At 48.5% G+C, this 17,838-nt stretch overlaps 1 protein-coding gene across 1 annotated transcript in view; it reads right to left on the reverse strand.

Moving 5' to 3' along the window:
• Positions 1–17,838, reverse strand: part of LOC124610241 (protein sel-1 homolog 1-like) — an 89,629-nt gene that overhangs the window by 41,732 nt on the left and 30,059 nt on the right. Inside the window, exon 3 of the mRNA XM_047140142.1 lies at positions 3,475–3,670. Within this exon, the coding sequence (XP_046996098.1) occupies positions 3,475–3,670 (196 nt within the window). The remainder of the gene's footprint in view (positions 1–3,474; positions 3,671–17,838) is intronic.

A 17,838-nucleotide genomic window follows, 5' to 3' on the forward strand; every position in this document is an offset into this window, starting at 1 on the left:
CTTTGTATTTCGTGTTGTGTCCAATTTCCAAGCAGTGTTCTGCCAGTGCCAATTTGTTGAGCTGGCCTAGGCGCATGTGGCGTGTTTGTTCTTTGCAGCGGTCTTTGACTGTTTGGATTGTTTGACCGATATAGGATTTGCCGCAACCACATGGAATATTATATACGGTCACTTTCTTGGGGCCAAATCCGTCTTTCACTGTCCCCATCAAGGTGCATAACTTGGACGGTGGTTGGAAGACCATGTCAATTTTGTGTTGCTTTAGCAGTCTCCCAATTTTTGATGTCAGGTTGCCTACATATGTTAGAAAGGCAAGGCCTGGTTCCTCATTTTTAGACTGTTCTTCAACTGGGTTCCTGCTGTGTTTCCGTTTTCTGAGGGCTGTCTGGATCTGTCAATTGCTTTACCCATTCTTGCGGAACACATTTTCTAGGTGCGAGTTCTTTGTGCAGAATTTGTTCGTACAATATCAAGGATGCCCTGTGAACCAGTGTGTTGAGCACCCTGTTGAGTTGTGCGGGATAGTGGCAACTCGAGGCATGTAAATATAAGTCCATGTGTGTAGGCTTGCGGTACATGCTATGACCCAGTGTGCCATTTGAACTCCGCTCTACAAGTACATTCAGAAAGGGTAATTTCCCTTCCTTCTCAATTGCCACTGTGAACTGTATGTTGTCGTGGACAGAATTTAGATCTACATCAGTAGATGACCAGATCTATGGGGCCAAATGACAAATGTGTCGTCCATGTATTGGAAAAAACACACCGGTTTCCATTTGGCTGCTTGTAGTACCTCCTCTTCAAAACACTCCACAAATAAGTTGGCTACCGCTGGTGAGAGAGGGCTCTCCATAGCCACACTGTCAGTCTGCGAATAATATTGGCCGTTGAAGACGCATTAGGTGAATGTAAGTACATGCCTGAAAAGTTGTGTCAACTCAGGACCAAAGCTCTCAATGATAAGGCGGATCGAATCATCTAGTGGGACCCGTGTGAAAAGTGAAAACATTCAAAGCTGACCACGATATCTGTTTCTCTTAGGGTCAGCTCCTTGAGACGACAAATGAAGTCCGTTGAGTTCTGAGTACGGTGTTTGATTTTTCCCACATACAGTCTGAGCAGGCCTGCCAGGTGTTGTGCGAGAGGGTACATGAGCAGCCGACCGTATGTTGATGACAATGGGACGCACCTCTTAAGTGTCTTAGGGAGGATGTATATTCTCGGAGCTACTGCGGAGTGCCGTCTAAGTCTTTTGGTATCCTTCTCCTCAATTGCGCCATTTTTCAGTAGGTTGGCAGTGCTTAGTAGTATCCTGTTGGTCAGATCTGTCTTGATCTTCCGGTATGCAGGGTCATCAAGCAGTTTGAGCATCTTCTGTTCATAGTCCTGTCTGTTCAGAATGACTGTGGCATTTCCTTTGTCAGCAGGCAGGACAATGGTCTCTGTCTTCTCTGAGGGCTAGAACTGCCGCTCTTTCTTCCCACGAGATGTGCTGGTGGTCGGTTTCACCTTGGAGGCGCTGCTACCCTACTGAAATATGGCACAATTGAGGAGAAGGACATCAAAAGACTTTGACAGCACTCCGCAGTAGCTCCGAGAACATACGGCCTCTCTAAGACACATACGGAAGGGGTGCATCCCATTGTCAGCAACATAGGGGTGCCCATGTACCCTCTCGTACAACACCTGGCAGCTGTGCTCAGATCGTATGTGCGAAAGTGCGAACACCATATTCAGAACTCAACGGACATCATACGTCATCTCAAGGAGCTCCCCCTATGAGAAACAGACATCCTGGTCAGCTTTGATGTCTTGTCACTTTTCACTAGAAAATTCGATCCACCCTATCAGCGAGAAATTTTGTCCCAAGTTGACAACTTTTCAGGCACGTACTTACATCCATCTACTTTGTCTTCAATGGCCAATACTACAAGAAGACCGACAGTGTGGCTATGGGGAGCCCTCTCTCACCAGTGGTAGCCAACTTATTTACGGAGAGTTTCAAAGAGAAGGCACTACAAGCAGCTGAATGGAAACTGGTGTGTTTTTTCAGATACGTGGATGACATTTGTCATCTGGCCCCATGGACCTGGTCATCTACAGGCGTAGATCTAAATTCCAGCCATTACAACATACAGTTCACAATGGAAATTGAGAAGGAAGGGAAATTACCCTTTTTGGATGTACTTGTAGAGCGGAGATCAAATGGCACACTGGGTCACAGCATGTACCGCAAATCTACACATACAGACTTATATTTACATGCCTCGAGTTGCCACCATCCTGTACAATTCAACGGGATGCTCAACACACTGGTTCACAGGGCATACTCATTATCGGACAAACAAAATTTGCACAAAAAAATCAAAAACCTAGAAAATGTGTTCCGCAAGAACAGATACAGCAATCAACAGATCCAGACAGCCCTCAGACAACGGAAACACAGCAGGAACCCAGATGAAGAACAGTATAAAGATGAGGGACCAGGCCTTGCCTTTCTACTGTATGCAGGCAACCTGACATTAAAAACTGGTAGACTGCTAAAACAACACAAAACTGACATGGTCTTCCAACCACCACCCAAGGTACGTGCCTTACTGGGGACAGTGAAAGACAGATTTGGCCTCAAGAAAGTGGCCATATATAATATTCCACGTGACTTCAACAAATCCTACATCGGTCAAACAATCCAAAGAGTCTAAGACAACTGCAAACAAAACCAACGCCATACGCACCTAGGTCAGTCCAACAAATCGGTACTGGCAGAACACTGCTTGGAAACTGGACACAACGCGAAATATGAAGAGACCAAAATTCTGGCCCCTACCAGTTTCTACTGGGGCAGCATCTTCAAGAGCCCATTTAAATTTGCGTAACGGACAATCTCATAAACCGAGACAGGTTTTCAACTCCAGCAAGGCATGGAAACCATTACTTAGCTCCATCAAGCAATCGTGCTCCAAGCAGACAAAAGGTCCTTCCATGACTGCCACCAGGGACACTCCACGGGATTCTCCATCTTGCACCACCTAGCGCGACGCTGGGGACGGCACGGACCAGGGTTAGCACCTGCAAATGGATTGTCGGCAGCTGCTATCGAAGCATCAGTGCTTGCAATTGGAATGTGAGCGGATGCAATTGGACCATCGGCACAGGGAATCCAAGTCCGATGATGGACATAAATAACACTGACACTAAGGAGACAGACCATTCTATCAGAACCACCCAATGATGGCAGAAAGGTTATTCGCTGAATTATCGTGGGACTAGAACGATCACATCCAGCTGAATACTTGAGAGCCCTGGAAACAACACACATGCCGGGAAAGCCTCCGATCACATATCAACTAATATTCATTTTATTGTCAGTAACACTTAAAACCAGTTCCTGTAAGCCTCTATGTTTCATCTCATTAATTAGTTTTCAATTAGTTTAATCATCATGCGACAGCACACTCATTAAATTTTCTGTACCTTTACTCGCCACTTTCCTGTAGAAGTCAAGGGCTCGCTCACAGCTTCCCACCAGGTTAACCCCAGACACATAGCGGTAACCAAGAGCCATGCGAGCCCACGCACTTCCTCCAATTGCCCCAAATGTGTAATGCACCAATGCACGTGCTTGGCTGACATTCACAGTGAGGCCAGCAGCATAAAGGAAACCCATACCCTAAAATACACAATGCACAACAATCTGTAGGAAACACGAAAATAACAAACATCAGATTTTGAAAAATGTTAGTAACTACTACTTTTAGCTTATTTATCGCACCTGAGTCTATCCTTGCTCCACCTCTTTCTCCTCAAAAAGGAATTAACTTCGTAGTTCCAAAAGTTAATTTTTCTTCCTTTCTTCCCCCCTCTCCCATGCCCCCTCCTTCAAGTTTCTCAGCCCTACTTCCTACTTTCCTGTTGTCACAATAACTTGTCTGTGCACCTTTTCTTTGCACCACAGCTTCTTCATCCTAAATTACCAAAAACCTCGATACTTTGTATCCACAGTGTATATTCTGAAGGTTCTACCAATTTGAGTGATCAAACCAAAACGCACCTAAGTAATAGCCATTGATGAATATTGTGTCTTGTTTTGGTTATGATGAATGATAGAATAATGCAATAAATATAATATTATTGAGCATCAGCCAATGATAATTAGAAAATAACACTTTAATGTTTTTGTTACTTTTGTGTGTCCTAGACACGAGATATGAAGCAAAAAGGCAAAACACAGTTCCTCTTGTACGCATTGTTGCTGGAAACCAAGTTTCCTGAAGGGCAATGCAGAAGGCAGGCAAAGTTCTGAAAAGATGTAGCTCAGCCAGGCAGTGGAAAAAAAAAATGCTAAAATTCTACTGGAGAATAATGTTGTTGTACTTTGAGGCCACAAAGGGGCCAAAGGGGCAAATTATACCCTATGATCACCTGCTGCCACTGGCAGAAGGGTTAAGGCATCAACACACAGGTTCCAGGTTCCGACGCGTGGTGCAACCTGGGGCATCAGGGGCTGTCAGAATCTCCACCTCTGATACAGAGGTGGAACAGGCAGGATCTGATGACGTGGGAGTCACCAGAATCTCCTTCTTGGAGGACTTTTTCTTATCTTTCCTCTCCTTACAGGATTTGGATGATTGTGAAGGCTTCTGTGAATCAGTTTCAGGTAATGCTGATGATTGCAAAGCCCTGTGACCAGCAGCTTGTGGCTCCTTCAGTCACTAGTTAGTAAACAGTTTTAGACCAGAACAAGCCTTGGAAGGAAGTGTCCTGAGGGATCTCTTCCTGGTGAGAGAAACTGGAGGAAGGTGATTTGTCTCCAGCTGGGAGATGCGGACCAATATCCCCGCTGAGTCGAAAGCCAATGATCCCAAAATAGGTGAGAGGGAAGCAGCAAGAGGAGAGCCCCCAACCATCAGTGAGGCAGGCTTGGTCGAGCGGCCCTGAGGACCCACTGTAGTAGGTGTAACAGCTGGGAGCACCAGCGCCAAAGAGGGCAATATCAACCTCGGAGCTGCAGCATATGGTGCTGCTACACATGCTGAGTGCAATGTGTCATACTACTTCTTGGCCTCTTGATAAGTTAGTTTGTCCAGGATCTTATATCCTTTTATTTTCTTCTCTTTCCGGAAAATGGTGCAATCTGGTGAGCAAGGAGAATGGTGCATTCCACAGTTAACACAGATGGAGGGAGGGGCTGAAGGAGCATTCAAATGCAGCAGTTGTCCACAATCTCTACAGATGGGGCTATAGTTGCAATGCAAAGACATGCCCAAACTTCAAATACTTTAAGCATCACGTTGGGGGGAAGGGGCCACATGGTTTCACATCACATCAGTATACCATCACCTTCACATTTTCAGACAGTGGACTGCCCTCATAGGCCAAGATGAAGGCATCAATAGTGACCTTTTTGTCCTCTGGCCCCCCTATGCACAAAACAGATAAAGTGTACACCTGTGGCTCCATGTTGGCATGAAGCTTGTCATCAGATTGCAAGAGCAGGTCTCTGTGGAAAATGATGCCCTGAACCATATTTATATTATTATGGGGAGTGACAGTCACCGGTATGTTACCCAATTAGTTACAAGTCAGCAGTGCCCGTGTCTGTGATTGTGCAGGGGATGCTGTTTTGATCAAAATTGATCCACTTTTCATTTTAGAGAGAGCTGCCACTTCTCCAAACTTATCTCCTTGCTCTCCAAAAAGAATAAGGGCTTTGTGGCCAAAAAGCAATCCACGTCAGTTCTTGTGCAAACTAAGTAATGGGGGAAGTATTTCTCTGCTTGCCACTTAACCCTAAGTTCCTCCTATTGCATTGCCAAGGAAGGGAAAAATTTTAGGATCGTATCTTCCTGTATTAAACAAGAACTTTCCTTCCACAGAGGCTGCTAGGGCCATATGGCCACCAGCGGGAGATAACTTGATCTGCTTAATTGGCGGCTTGTCCGAGATGGTGTCACCCTCTCCGAACAGGGGCTCCCCCATGGAAGTTATCCAGCCTCAGCTACAGCTACCTGGCCTGTAATCCGCTGCTTGGAGTTCCCATGCACCAGTCACCATGGGTACATACTCCTTGGTAGACATGGGGAGTTTTCAGCTCAGGCACCAACACTGTGTTCCTGCATGGTGGGGGGCTACCACCGTATAGGCACTTTCTTTCTTTTTTTTTTTTTTTTTTTTTTGTGGGGTTTAAGGGCGCTCAACTACTGAGGTCATTAGCGCCCAGTCACTGTTGTTAGAGCACATGGAATCTAGTAAAACTCAAGGGGAGGGGGGGGGACACCAGAAAGACCTGACAAAGTTGCAGATAAAATAAGTAAAAAGGTTAGATGTCTTTGGACAAGACAGTTAAAGTTATAAAACGCAGAATACTAGCAGCTGCTCGAGCGTCATCAGCTAAAATATCCGGTAAAGTAGATGGCAGGGACAGGACAACACGAGATTGACTAAAGCGGGGACATGACAATAAAACATGGCGCACTGTTAATGCCTGACCACAAGGGCACTGCGGGGCTGGGTCACCGGAGAGCAGGTAGCGGTGGCTAAACCGGCAATGCCCAATCTGCAACCTGGTCAGAAGGACCTCCTCTTGCCGAGATGGTCGGGAGGAGGTTGTCCAAGCAGTTGGGAGCGGTTTTACTGCCCGGAGCTTGTTTCCTTGGAGGGATGACCAAGCATCCCACCACAATGACACAAGCCTCTTACAAACGTCCCCACGAACGTCAGATGACGGGACACAATGGGAGGCTGGCCGAGGCAGGAGGACTGCAGCCTTGGCTGCAGCATCCGCAGCCTCATTCCCAGGCACTCCTACATGTCCGGGAACCCACAGAAAGCTGACAGGAGAACCATTATCACCGAAAGAATGGAGGGACTGCTGTATCCGCTGAATCAAGGGATGGACTGGATAGGGAGCTCCAAGGCTCTGAAGAGCACTGAGTGAGTCAGAGCAGAGTACATACGATGAATGGCGGTGGCGGCAGGCATACCGAACGGCCTGATGGAGAGCAAAAAGCTCGGCCGTAAAGCTCGAACATTGGTCGAGGAGCGGCCCCGACGACAAAGGCACAGCCGACACCATCGTCAGTTTTGGAGCCATCGGTGTAAATAAAGGTGTGACCGGCAAGTCGAGCATGAAGTTCGACAAACCATGAGCAATACACTGCAGCCGGAGTACCCTCCTTCGGGAGTGAGCTGCTGTCGAGATAAATATGAACCGGAGCCCGGAGCCTGGAGCCAAGGTGGTGTCGGGCTCTCACCCTCTCTGAAGGTGGTAGGGAGGGCAAAATCCAATTGTCGAAGCAGGCGACGGAAGCGGACTCCGGGGGGGAGCAGGGCAGACACATACAACCCGTACTGACGGTCGACAGAATCGGCGAAGAAGGGCTGGTAAGAGGGGTGGTCGGGCATAGACAACAGCCGGCAGGCATACCGGCACAGCAGTACGTCGCGCCGGTAGGTCAATGGTAATTCAGCAGCTTCAGCATAAAGACTCTCGACAGGACTAGTGTAGAAGGCTCCGGTCGCAAGACGTAACCCACGATGGTGGATGGATTTGAGACGGCATAAGAGGGATGGCCTAGCAGACGAGTAGACGAAGCTCCCATAATCCAGCTTCGATTGGATTATGGACCGATACAAGCGAAGCAGGACAGTGCGATCCGCACCCCAAGATGAACCACTAAGAACTCTCGAGGACATTAAGGGAACGTGTACAACGGGCCGCCAAATAAGAGACATGCGGAGACCAACACAGTTTCCTGTCCAACGTGAGCCCTAGAAACTTAGTCGTTTCCACGAATGGGAGAACAACGGGACTGAGATGTAAGGATGGCGGAAGGAACGCTTTATATCGCCAAAAGTTGATACAAACCATCTTCTCTTCAGAGAACCGGAAGCCATTTGCCACGCTCCATGAGTATAGGCTGTCTAGACAACGCTGACGGCAGCGCTCCAGGAGCCATGTTCTCTGGGCACTGCAGTAGATCGCGAAGTCATCGACAAAGAGAGAGCCTGAGACATTAGGTGGAATGCAATCCATAATTGGATTGATCGCGATGGCAAAAAGGGCTACGCTCAAGAAGGAGCCCTGAGGCACTCCGTTCTCCTGGAGGAAGACGTTGGACAATACGGAACCCACACGTACCCTAAACTTTCGATCCGTTAAAAAGGAATCAATAAAAAGGGGCAGGTGACCGCGTAGGCCCCACCTGTGTATAGTGCGGAGGATACCTTCTCTCCAACAGGTATCATAAGCCTTCTCCAAATCGAAGAACACGGCTACCGTTTGGCGCCTTTGCAAAAAGTTGTTCACGATGAATGTCGACAAGGTCACAAGATGGTCAACAGCGGAGCGGCGGCGACGAAAGCCGCATTGGACATCGGTAAGCAGCTGTCGAGATTCAAGAATCCAAACTAACCGAGCATGAACCATGCGCTCCATCACCTTACAGACACAGCTTGTAAGAGAAATGTGGCGGTAACTAGAAGGAAGGTGTCTATCCTTCCTGGGTTTGGGTATAGGAACAACGACGGCGTCACGCCAACGCATGGGGACCTGACCTTCGGTCCAGACGCGATTGTAGGTACGAAGAAGGAAGCTTTTGCCCGCCGGAGAAAGGTGTGCCAGCATCTGAACGTGAATGGCATCTGGCCCCGGAGCAGAGGACCGGGACAGTGCAAGCGCACGTTCGAGTTCCCGTATAGTAAAGGGGGCATTATAAGTTTCCAGATTCAGGGAGTGGAAGGAAGGTCGCCGAGCCTCTTCTGCCTCTTTCCTGGGAAGGAAGGCAGGGTGGTAATGGGCGGCGCTTGAAACCTCCGCGAAAAACCGGCCGAAGGTGTTGGAGACAGCCACAGGATCAACAAGGACCTCATTACCTGAGGCCAGGCCAGGTACCGAGGAGTGGGCCTTAATGCCCGACAGCCGGCGCAGGCCACTCCATACGACAGAAGAGGGAGTAAAACTGTTAAAGGAGCTGGTGAAAGAGGCCCAACAAGCTTTTCTGCTGTCTTTGATGACTCTACGGCATTGCGCTCAGAGTCGTTTGTATCCAATACAATTCGCCAACGTAGGATGGCGGTGAAAGGTGCGTAAAGCACATCGTCGAGCACGGATAGCGTCTCTACAAGCCTCGTTCCACCAGGGGACGGAAACGCGATGTGAAGAAGAGGTAGTACGAGGAATGGAACGTTCGGCAGCATTGATGATAACAGCCATGAGGTATTCGACCTGACTGTCACAACTGAGAAAATCGTGGTCCGGAAAGGTCGCCAGGGAGGAGTAAAGTCCCCAGTCAGCTTTCGGTATGTTCCAGCTCGAAGGACGTGGGGATGGGGTGTGGTGCAGGAGACGAACGACACAGGGGAAGTGGTCGCTCGAATAGGTGTCAGAAAGGACATACCACTCGAACCGACGGGCAAGAGTGGTAGAACAGATCGAGAGGTCCAAGTGGGAGTAGGTATGAGTAGAGTCCGAGAGGAAAGTTGGGGCGCCAGTATTGAGGCAGACAAGATTGAGATGGTTGAAGACATCCGCCAAGAGTGAGCCTCTTTGACAGGATGCAGGAGAGCCCCAAAGGGGATGATGGGCATTGAAGTCGCCAAACAATAAAAACGGCAGGGGAAGCTGAACAATCAGGTGCATCATGTCAGCCCGACTAACAGCAGATGACGATGGAGTGTAGATGGTACAAACTGAAAAAGTAAAAGCAGAAAGAGTAATATGGACAGCTATTGCTTGGAGTGGGGTGGTCAATGGGATGGGATGGTAATAGACATCGTCCCGAACGAGCAACATGACCCCACCATGAGCTGGGATACCGTCCACAGGGGTGAGGTCATATCGCTCCGAGGTATAGTGGGTAAATGCAATACGGTCAGTCGGGCGCAACTTGGTTTCCTGGAGACCAAGGACGAGCGGACAGTGCAGGCGGAGGAGCAGTTGTAATTCCTCCCGATTAGATCGAATACCCCTTATGTTCCAATGTAACAAGGCCATCGCTAGTCAAAAAAAGAGGGGGAACGAGACGGGGGACGAGCTGGTCACCTCGACGGCCGCGGAGGGCCAGGTTTCGAGGGAACAACGCTACAACCGGCGAGAGGCGGATCCTGTTCCATCGAGTCGTCACCAGCTGCGGCCGCTGTCCCTGGTGGTGTAGGAGGGGCAGCATCATTTGCCGACGAGAGTCCAGCTGAGCACCTGGCAGCAGAGCGTCCCGGCGAAACTGAGGACGGACGGGAGCAGCGACTCACGGAAGGAGCGTCAGACGAAATGCGCCGGGGTGGAGAGGGGGCTAGAGACTTTTTCTTGGAGGCCTTCTTGGAAGTCCGAGGAGGCACAGGGATGGTGGGCTGGACCCGAAGAAGGTCCTCACGCGCGGGGTCCATTTTGGAACGCCGGACCTGGGAAGCTGGGGTCCGGAACGTTTCCCCGATGGACGCCTGATAAGAGGATCGCTTCTCAGGCGGCAGGGGGGGGGGGGGGGGGGGGAGGAGGAGGAGGAGGAGGAAGGGTGGCCCGTGGGGCAGAGGGGGCGGGGGCCACGGGGGAGGAGGATTTGGAAGGGAGGGATTTGGGAGGCGGAGGCAGAGACCCCGGATGGGGGGAGGAGGCGGAGGGGGGACAGGATAGGGGTGAGGATACCGCGGAAGGAGTGGACACAACTGAGGCAAACGAAGTGGGCAACGGCACGGGATGGAGGCGGTCATTCTTCTTCCTGGCCTCAGAATAAGAGAGATGATGCAAAGTTTTGAGTTCTTGTATCTTCTTCTCCTTCTGATATGCGGGGCAGTCTGAGGATCTAGGCGAGTGGATGCCAGGACAATTAACGCACCGAGGTGGTGGGGTGCATGTATGTTTCTCATGAAGAGGACGTCCACAGTCGCCACAAAGGGGCTCAGCCTCACACCGTGACGACATGTGCCCTAAGCGCAAACACCGAAAACAGCGCATACGAGGCGGGACGTAAGGTCGCACATCGCACCGGTAGCACATCACCTTTACCTTCTCCGGGAGAACGTCCCCATCAAAGGCGAAGATAAAGGCCCCGGTGTCGATGTTTTTTTTTTTTTTTTTTTTTTTTTTGTGGTTTTCGGGCGCACAACTTCAGTGGTCATTAGCGCCCTGACTACTCTAAGAATGCACCGCGAGGCACAAGTTGACAACAACAACTAAAAGGGAAAACACAATAAAAGACAGACTGACAGGCATAGGACTAAAAAACATCATCAAATGTCCTTAGCGAGGTTTGTCAAATTGATAAAACAAAGAACACGAGCAGCTGCTCGTGGGTCATCCGCTAAAATGGCATCTAAAGTATTAGGCAGGTTAAGATCGAGGCGCAGTGTGTTAAGATCTGGACAGGACATTAAAATGTGTCTAACCGTCAGCAAGTGCCCACATGGGCAGAACGGCGCCGGCGCAGCCGTCAGCAGATGGCGATGGCTGAACCGGCAGTGTCCAATTCGTAACCTTGCTAAAACGACCTCCTCCCGCCGAGAAGGGCGTGAGGAGGACGTCCAAGCCACGGGAAGAGGTTTTAAGGCCCGAAGCTTGTTGTCGGTAAGTGCAGCCCAATCGGCATGCCACAGCGACACAACGCGCCGACAAATGACCCTGCTAAAATCGGACGAAGGGACACAACAAGAAGCTGTCCGAGGCTGGAGGACCGCAGCCTTGGCCGCGGCATCTGCAGCTTCGTTCCCAGGGATACCGACATGGCCAGGAACCCACATAAAGCTAACCGGCGTACCGACGTCCACCAGCTGCTGAAGAGAGCGTTGGATCCGGTGTACGAAAGGGTGAACCGGGTACGGATCACTGAGGCTCTGGATGGCGCTCAGGGAATCTGAGCAGATGACATAAGCAGAATGTCGGTGGCGGCAGATGTAAAGAACAGCCTGGTAGAGGGCAAAGAGCTCAGCTGTGAAGACCCAACAATGGCCATGGAGCCGGTATTGGAAACTTTGTGCCCCAACAATAAAGGAACACCCGACCCCGTCATTGGTCTTAGAGCCATCTGTATAAATTAAAGTCATGTCGATGAACTTCGAACGAAGCTCCAAAAAACGGGAGTGGTAGACCGAACCGGGGGTGACCTCTTTTGGGAGCGAGCTGAGGTCGAGGTGAACGTGGACCTGAGCCTGGAGCCAAGGTGGCGTGCGGCTCTCGCCCACTCGAAAGGTTGCAGGGAGTGAAAAATGAAGGTGTTGAAGGAGGCGACGAAAGCGAACTCCAGGGGGTAGCAAGGCAGAGACATACAACCCGTATTGAAGGTCAAGAGAGTCGTCAAAAAAGGAACGATAAGACGGATGGTCGGGCATTGACAGTAGCCGACAGGCATACTGACAAAGCAGTATATCGCGCCGCTAGGTGAGTGGCAATTCGCCAGCGTCAGCATGAAGACTCTCTACGGGACTGGTATAAAATGCTCCGATCGCAAGCCGTAAACCCCGATGTTGTATGGAGTTGAGGCGGCGTAAGATGGATGGCCGTGCAGAGGAGTATACGAAGCTCCCATAATCCAGCTTGGAGCGGACGATCGACCGATATAGACGAAGTAGGACGGTTCGATCCGCTCCCCACGACATACCACTGAGAACACGGAGGACATTTAAAGAACGGGTACAACGGGCGGCCAAATATGACACATGTGGAGACCAGCTAAGTTTCCTGTCAAAGGTAAGGCCTAAAAATTTGATTGTCTCCACGATTGGGAGAGCAACGGGACCGAGTCGTAAGGACGGTGGGAGAAACTCTTTGTAGCGCCAGAAGTTAATACAGACTGTCTTCTCGGCAGAAAAACGGAAGCCATTGGCGACACTCCAGGAGTAAAGACGGTCAAGAGAACGCTGAAGACAGCGCTCCAGGACACGTGTACACTGCGCGCTGCAGTAGATGGTAAAATCGTCCACGAAAAGGGAGCCTGATACATCAGCTGGGAGGCAATCCATTATTGGATTGATCGCGATGGCGAAGAGAGCGACGCTCAAAACTGAGCCCTGTGGCACCCCATTCTCCTGGCGAAAGGTGTCGGACAGGACAGAACCCACACGTACCCTGAACTGTCGATCCATTAAAAAGGAACGAATAAAAAGAGGGAGGCGACCGCGAAGGCCCCATGTATGCATGGTGCGGAGAATGCCCGCCCTCCAACAGGTGTCATAAGCCTTCTCCAAATCAAAGAACACAGCCGCGGTTGGGCGCTTCCGCAAGAAGTTATTCATAATGAAGGTCGATGTGACGGTCTTTGGGGCCGCGCTGGACTCGCCGGACAAAATGCACGCCTCGGCGCTCCAGGTTGGCCCTGAGCTCCTCATCAGATTGCAGCAGGAGGTCCCGATGAAAAATAACCCCCTGCGTCCTATTTAGTGCCAGATGCGGGACAATGGACACTGGGATGTCCCCTAGGCAGTCGCACACCTGGAGCGCCGCCGACTGTGTGGCGGAGGCGGTCTTTATAAGAACGGACCCCGAACGCATCTTGCTGAGATTCTCGATTTCCCCAAAGATGTCCTCAATGTGCTGAACAAAGAACATGGGCTTGGAGGTGGCGAACGTCCCCCCATCGGTTAGAGAACAGACCAAATAGCGGGGGAAGTACTTCGCCCCAAGCCGGCGGGCCTGTCCCTCCTCCCAGGGAGTGGCCAAGGGGGAAAGGGCAGGAGAACCAGAACCAGAGACAGTACCTTTTCTTTTGAAAGACTCGGCCGCAGAGCGACCTGATACGTGTTGACGTTTCATCTGCGAAACGTCCGCCCTGATACCACCCACTCCGACCAGGGGCTCTCCCCACGGGCGCCACCCAGCCGCAGCAAGGGCCACCTGGCAGGATGACCGTTGCCGGGAGTCCTGATGCCCCAAGGAGACGGGCATCTACTCCTTGGCCGACGTGGGGAGGGTGCAGCTCAGGTATCAGCAGTACGATCCCTGTGTTGTCAGGGGGCTACAACCTAGAGGGTACATGACGACCCCACCACAACGGGCTGGCTACCGTGCTGGATTTCTGGTGCCATGGAAAGTCCATGATCGTAGGTGCAGATGGGGACGCACTATGGGCGTAACTTGTACAACCCATCAGGCGTTTAGGCCCAATTTGAGGAATAGTGGGTATGGTTACAACGCCGGTACAATGCTGAGTGCCAAGGTCTTAGTGCACTGAGGACCAGTGGTACACCACGTAAGGCGTCCTTCCCCAAAAGGCTCGTACTTCTGTAGAATTTTGAAAAATGAACCCCAAGGGGGACCATCACATGGAAGGCCGAAACGGTTGAAACTCCTTTTAGTCGCCTCTTACGACAGGCAGGAATACCTCGGGCCTATTCTTACCCCGGACCCGCAGGGGGGGTTATAGGCACTTGATAACCCCCCCTCCCCCACAAAAAAAAACTTGATGGCTACAGTACTGGGTGTGTTACCTTACTAAAGGGAAGGGTGCAAAGATTAAAAGGCACAGCAGTGGAGCACACAATGCATTGTGTGACCTCCCCCTGCACTTCCGGAGAATTTTAAAAATTTGTGGCAGGAGAAACCAAACAGTCGGGACCATGTGTTTATTTAATGAAAAGCTGTAGAAATTGCCAGAAGTGGAAATTGTGGTCCCAAATTATAAATCAGGTACAAGTACAGTTCGCACCAAGAAAACCATTTGATGGACAGGTAGAGAGGGAATGGGATAGTGGAAATATAATCTCGCAGCATTGAAAGTAAGTAATGCTGCACAGGTCGGGGCCCAATGGTAGCCAAGCATGTGCTCACAAAAAAGTTGTTAGCCCCCTGTGGGACACGTTTTCTGAAATCTTGCCTTGAGCAACTAATTCAGTAACCCTCATGCAATGCAAATATCTTAAATCTTTTAACTACAAACAGACTGGACCTTATCGACCGCAACAATGTAGAGGTTTTATTGTCGCAACTATGGTTACGAACATAAATAAATCAGTCAAGAAGGCTGGGTGAATGTTTCTGTTAGAAAGAGCAGATGAGCTGTTATCAGCATCTCACTTACACAGTGAATTGGCATTACTTAGTTCCAGTAAGATTAATAGAGAGAAATAATGAGAAAAGTTTAAACAGATTATAAATTGTGGTTTGGAGAACTATGTGCCAGTCTGGTGTGGCAGTTCAAGATAGCAAAATGAAAGCTAAAGTTTTGAATTTCTCATTTAAGAAATTATTCGCACATGAAAATTGTCCAAACATACCATCATTTGACCATTGAACAGACTCCTGTATGGACAACATAATAATAAGCATCCCTGGCGTAGAAAAACAGCTGAAAGGGTGAAAACAAATAAGTCACCAGGTATGGATGGAATCCCAATTCGATTTTACAAACAGTGCTCTATGGCACTGGCCCCTTACCTAGCTTGTATTTATCCTAAATCTCTTGCCCATTGCAAAGTCTCAAGCAATTGGAAAAAACTTCAGATGACTCTTGTACATAAGAAGAGTAAAAGAATGGACCTGAATAATTACAGGCCAATTTCCCTAGCATCAATTTGCTACAGAACCCTTGAACATCGCCTCAGTTCAAATATAATAAATTTTCTTGAGAGTGAGATGCTTATGTCCAAGAATCAGCAAAGTTTTAGAAATCACCATTTGTGCAAATCTCCGCTTGCCCTTTTCTCACATGATATACTACGAACTACAGATGAAGGACAACGCGAACTTCCATACCTCTAGATCTCCAAAAAGCATTTGACACAGTGCCCCACTACACACTGAAAATAACAGTGCGAGCATCTGGAACAGGTTCCGAGATATATGAGTGGCTCAAAGACTTTTTAAGTAATAGAACCAAGTATGCTGTCTTCAACAGTGAGTATTCATCAGAGACAAAGGTATTGTAGAGGTGCTCAAGGGAAGTGTGATAGGACCACTGTTGTTCTCTATATACATAAATGATTTAGATCTAAAAACAAAGATGCTGTAACTTACCAAACGAAAGTGTTGGTACGTTGATAGAGACAATAAAAAACACACACACAAATTTCAAGCTTTCACAGCCCAAGGTTGCTTCATCAGGAAAGAGGGAAGGAGAGGGAAAGACGAAAGGATGTGGATTTTAAGGGAGAGGGTAAGGAGTCATTCCAATCCCGGGAGTGGAAAGACTTACCTAAGGTAAGACGCCAGTGCGACCTATTCTTGAATACTGCTCAAGTGTTTAGGATTCGTACCAGGTCAAATTAAAGGAAGACATTGAAGTAATTCAGAGATAGACTGTTAGATTTGTAACCGGTAGGTTTGAACAACACATAAGTGTTACAAAGATGCTCCGGCAATTCAAATGGGAATCCCTAAAGGCAAGGCAAAGTTCTTCTCGAGGTACACTATTAAAAAAATTAAGAGAACCAGCAGTGAAAGCTGACTGTAGAATGATTCTACTGCCACTAATGTACATTTTGTCTAAGGATCACAAACATAAGAACAAGAAATTGTGCTCATATGGAGACAGACAGACAGTCCTTTTTTCCCCCCCTCGCTCTATCTGCGAGTGGAACAGGAAAGGAAATGACTAGTAGTGGCACAGAGTGCCCTCTACCATGTTCTGTACGATGGCTTTTTGAGTAAGTATGTAGATGTACATGTTGGTTTGAGCTCTACAGGGCTTTATTAAGCGTAGTCCTATTAGTGTCAGTGTGCTTTTACATTTCTCAGACCTATGATCTGACTTGTCCACCCAATAGAAAGGGGACCTACACTTTAACATGAACTCCAATCGATAGTGCTACTCTATATTATCCACGTATACATATCACTGCCAGAAGTGAAAAGACTGATAAATGGCAAAAATTCCTAGGATCAACAGAGAATTGATCTCACTGAACATTAGTTATACCTCACATTATTTTGCAATCTTCGGCTCCCTATCATGAGCCATGGAATTCTAGTTACTGCTATGGTGAATCTCCTGTGACTATCAGATTACTTTTTCCGCCAAGTATAACAGCTTTAAATCATGGCTATGAAACATGTTGTCTGGCTGATGCTGTCCGAGTGGCTACTTATACTAGCTGCTGACACAACCCCTTGTGTTCTCATCACACCTAGTGCTGTACACCTCATGCACTATCCATATTCTGAACTATTACCTTGATGATCTGTCTTGCAGAAGTGTGCTTATAGAGACCTTTGAATTCTTGTACTTCCTTTCCTTATGTACACACTTGAGTTTCATTCATGACCCACAGTAACGTTAGTTTCGAGTGACATTTGATACAAATAACCACAAAATATGACACAAAAATAAGTTGTGTGTGGATTTTGCATCATATTCTTAACAAAGAAACTCTACCACTACAGAGGGAGACAGAATGCTGTGTGCCTAATGCAGTCTTACTTGGGCATGGAAAACTGTTAATAAAAATAATCAAATGTAAGAATGTCTTCTAGTTATAAGGGTGTACCTCAGAGATTTCTTTTTGGACCTTTCCTGTCCATCATTTACATAAATGGTTTACCCACGTGTTGTGTTGTGTGATGCAGTGCTACATGCACATGACAACACTCATCACATGTAACATCAACCTCTAAAATAATGAATACAGCACGATGGTGATGGAGAGGTGTACTACTTGGTTTGAGGCAAATGTACTCCAAAAAATTGACAGTGAAACTGATGGCATTATATTCATTCTGAATGCCGCCATTCATGACAACAGAACTGTCAAACTACTGGGATTTCGCAAAGACCAAAAGCTCAGCTGGTATACCCACACACAGAAAATATGTGACAGATTAGCCTCTGTCATTTATCTGCTGCACAAGCAGAGAAGCAGTGCCCGTAATTGTTTAAGCACCAAAATAAATCTATCACATGCACTACAAGACTTAGTCCA

The sequence above is a fragment of the Schistocerca americana genome, chromosome 1 (genome assembly GCF_021461395.2).
Source record: "Schistocerca americana isolate TAMUIC-IGC-003095 chromosome 1, iqSchAmer2.1, whole genome shotgun sequence".
NCBI classification, from domain to species: Eukaryota; Metazoa; Arthropoda; class Insecta; order Orthoptera; family Acrididae; genus Schistocerca; species Schistocerca americana.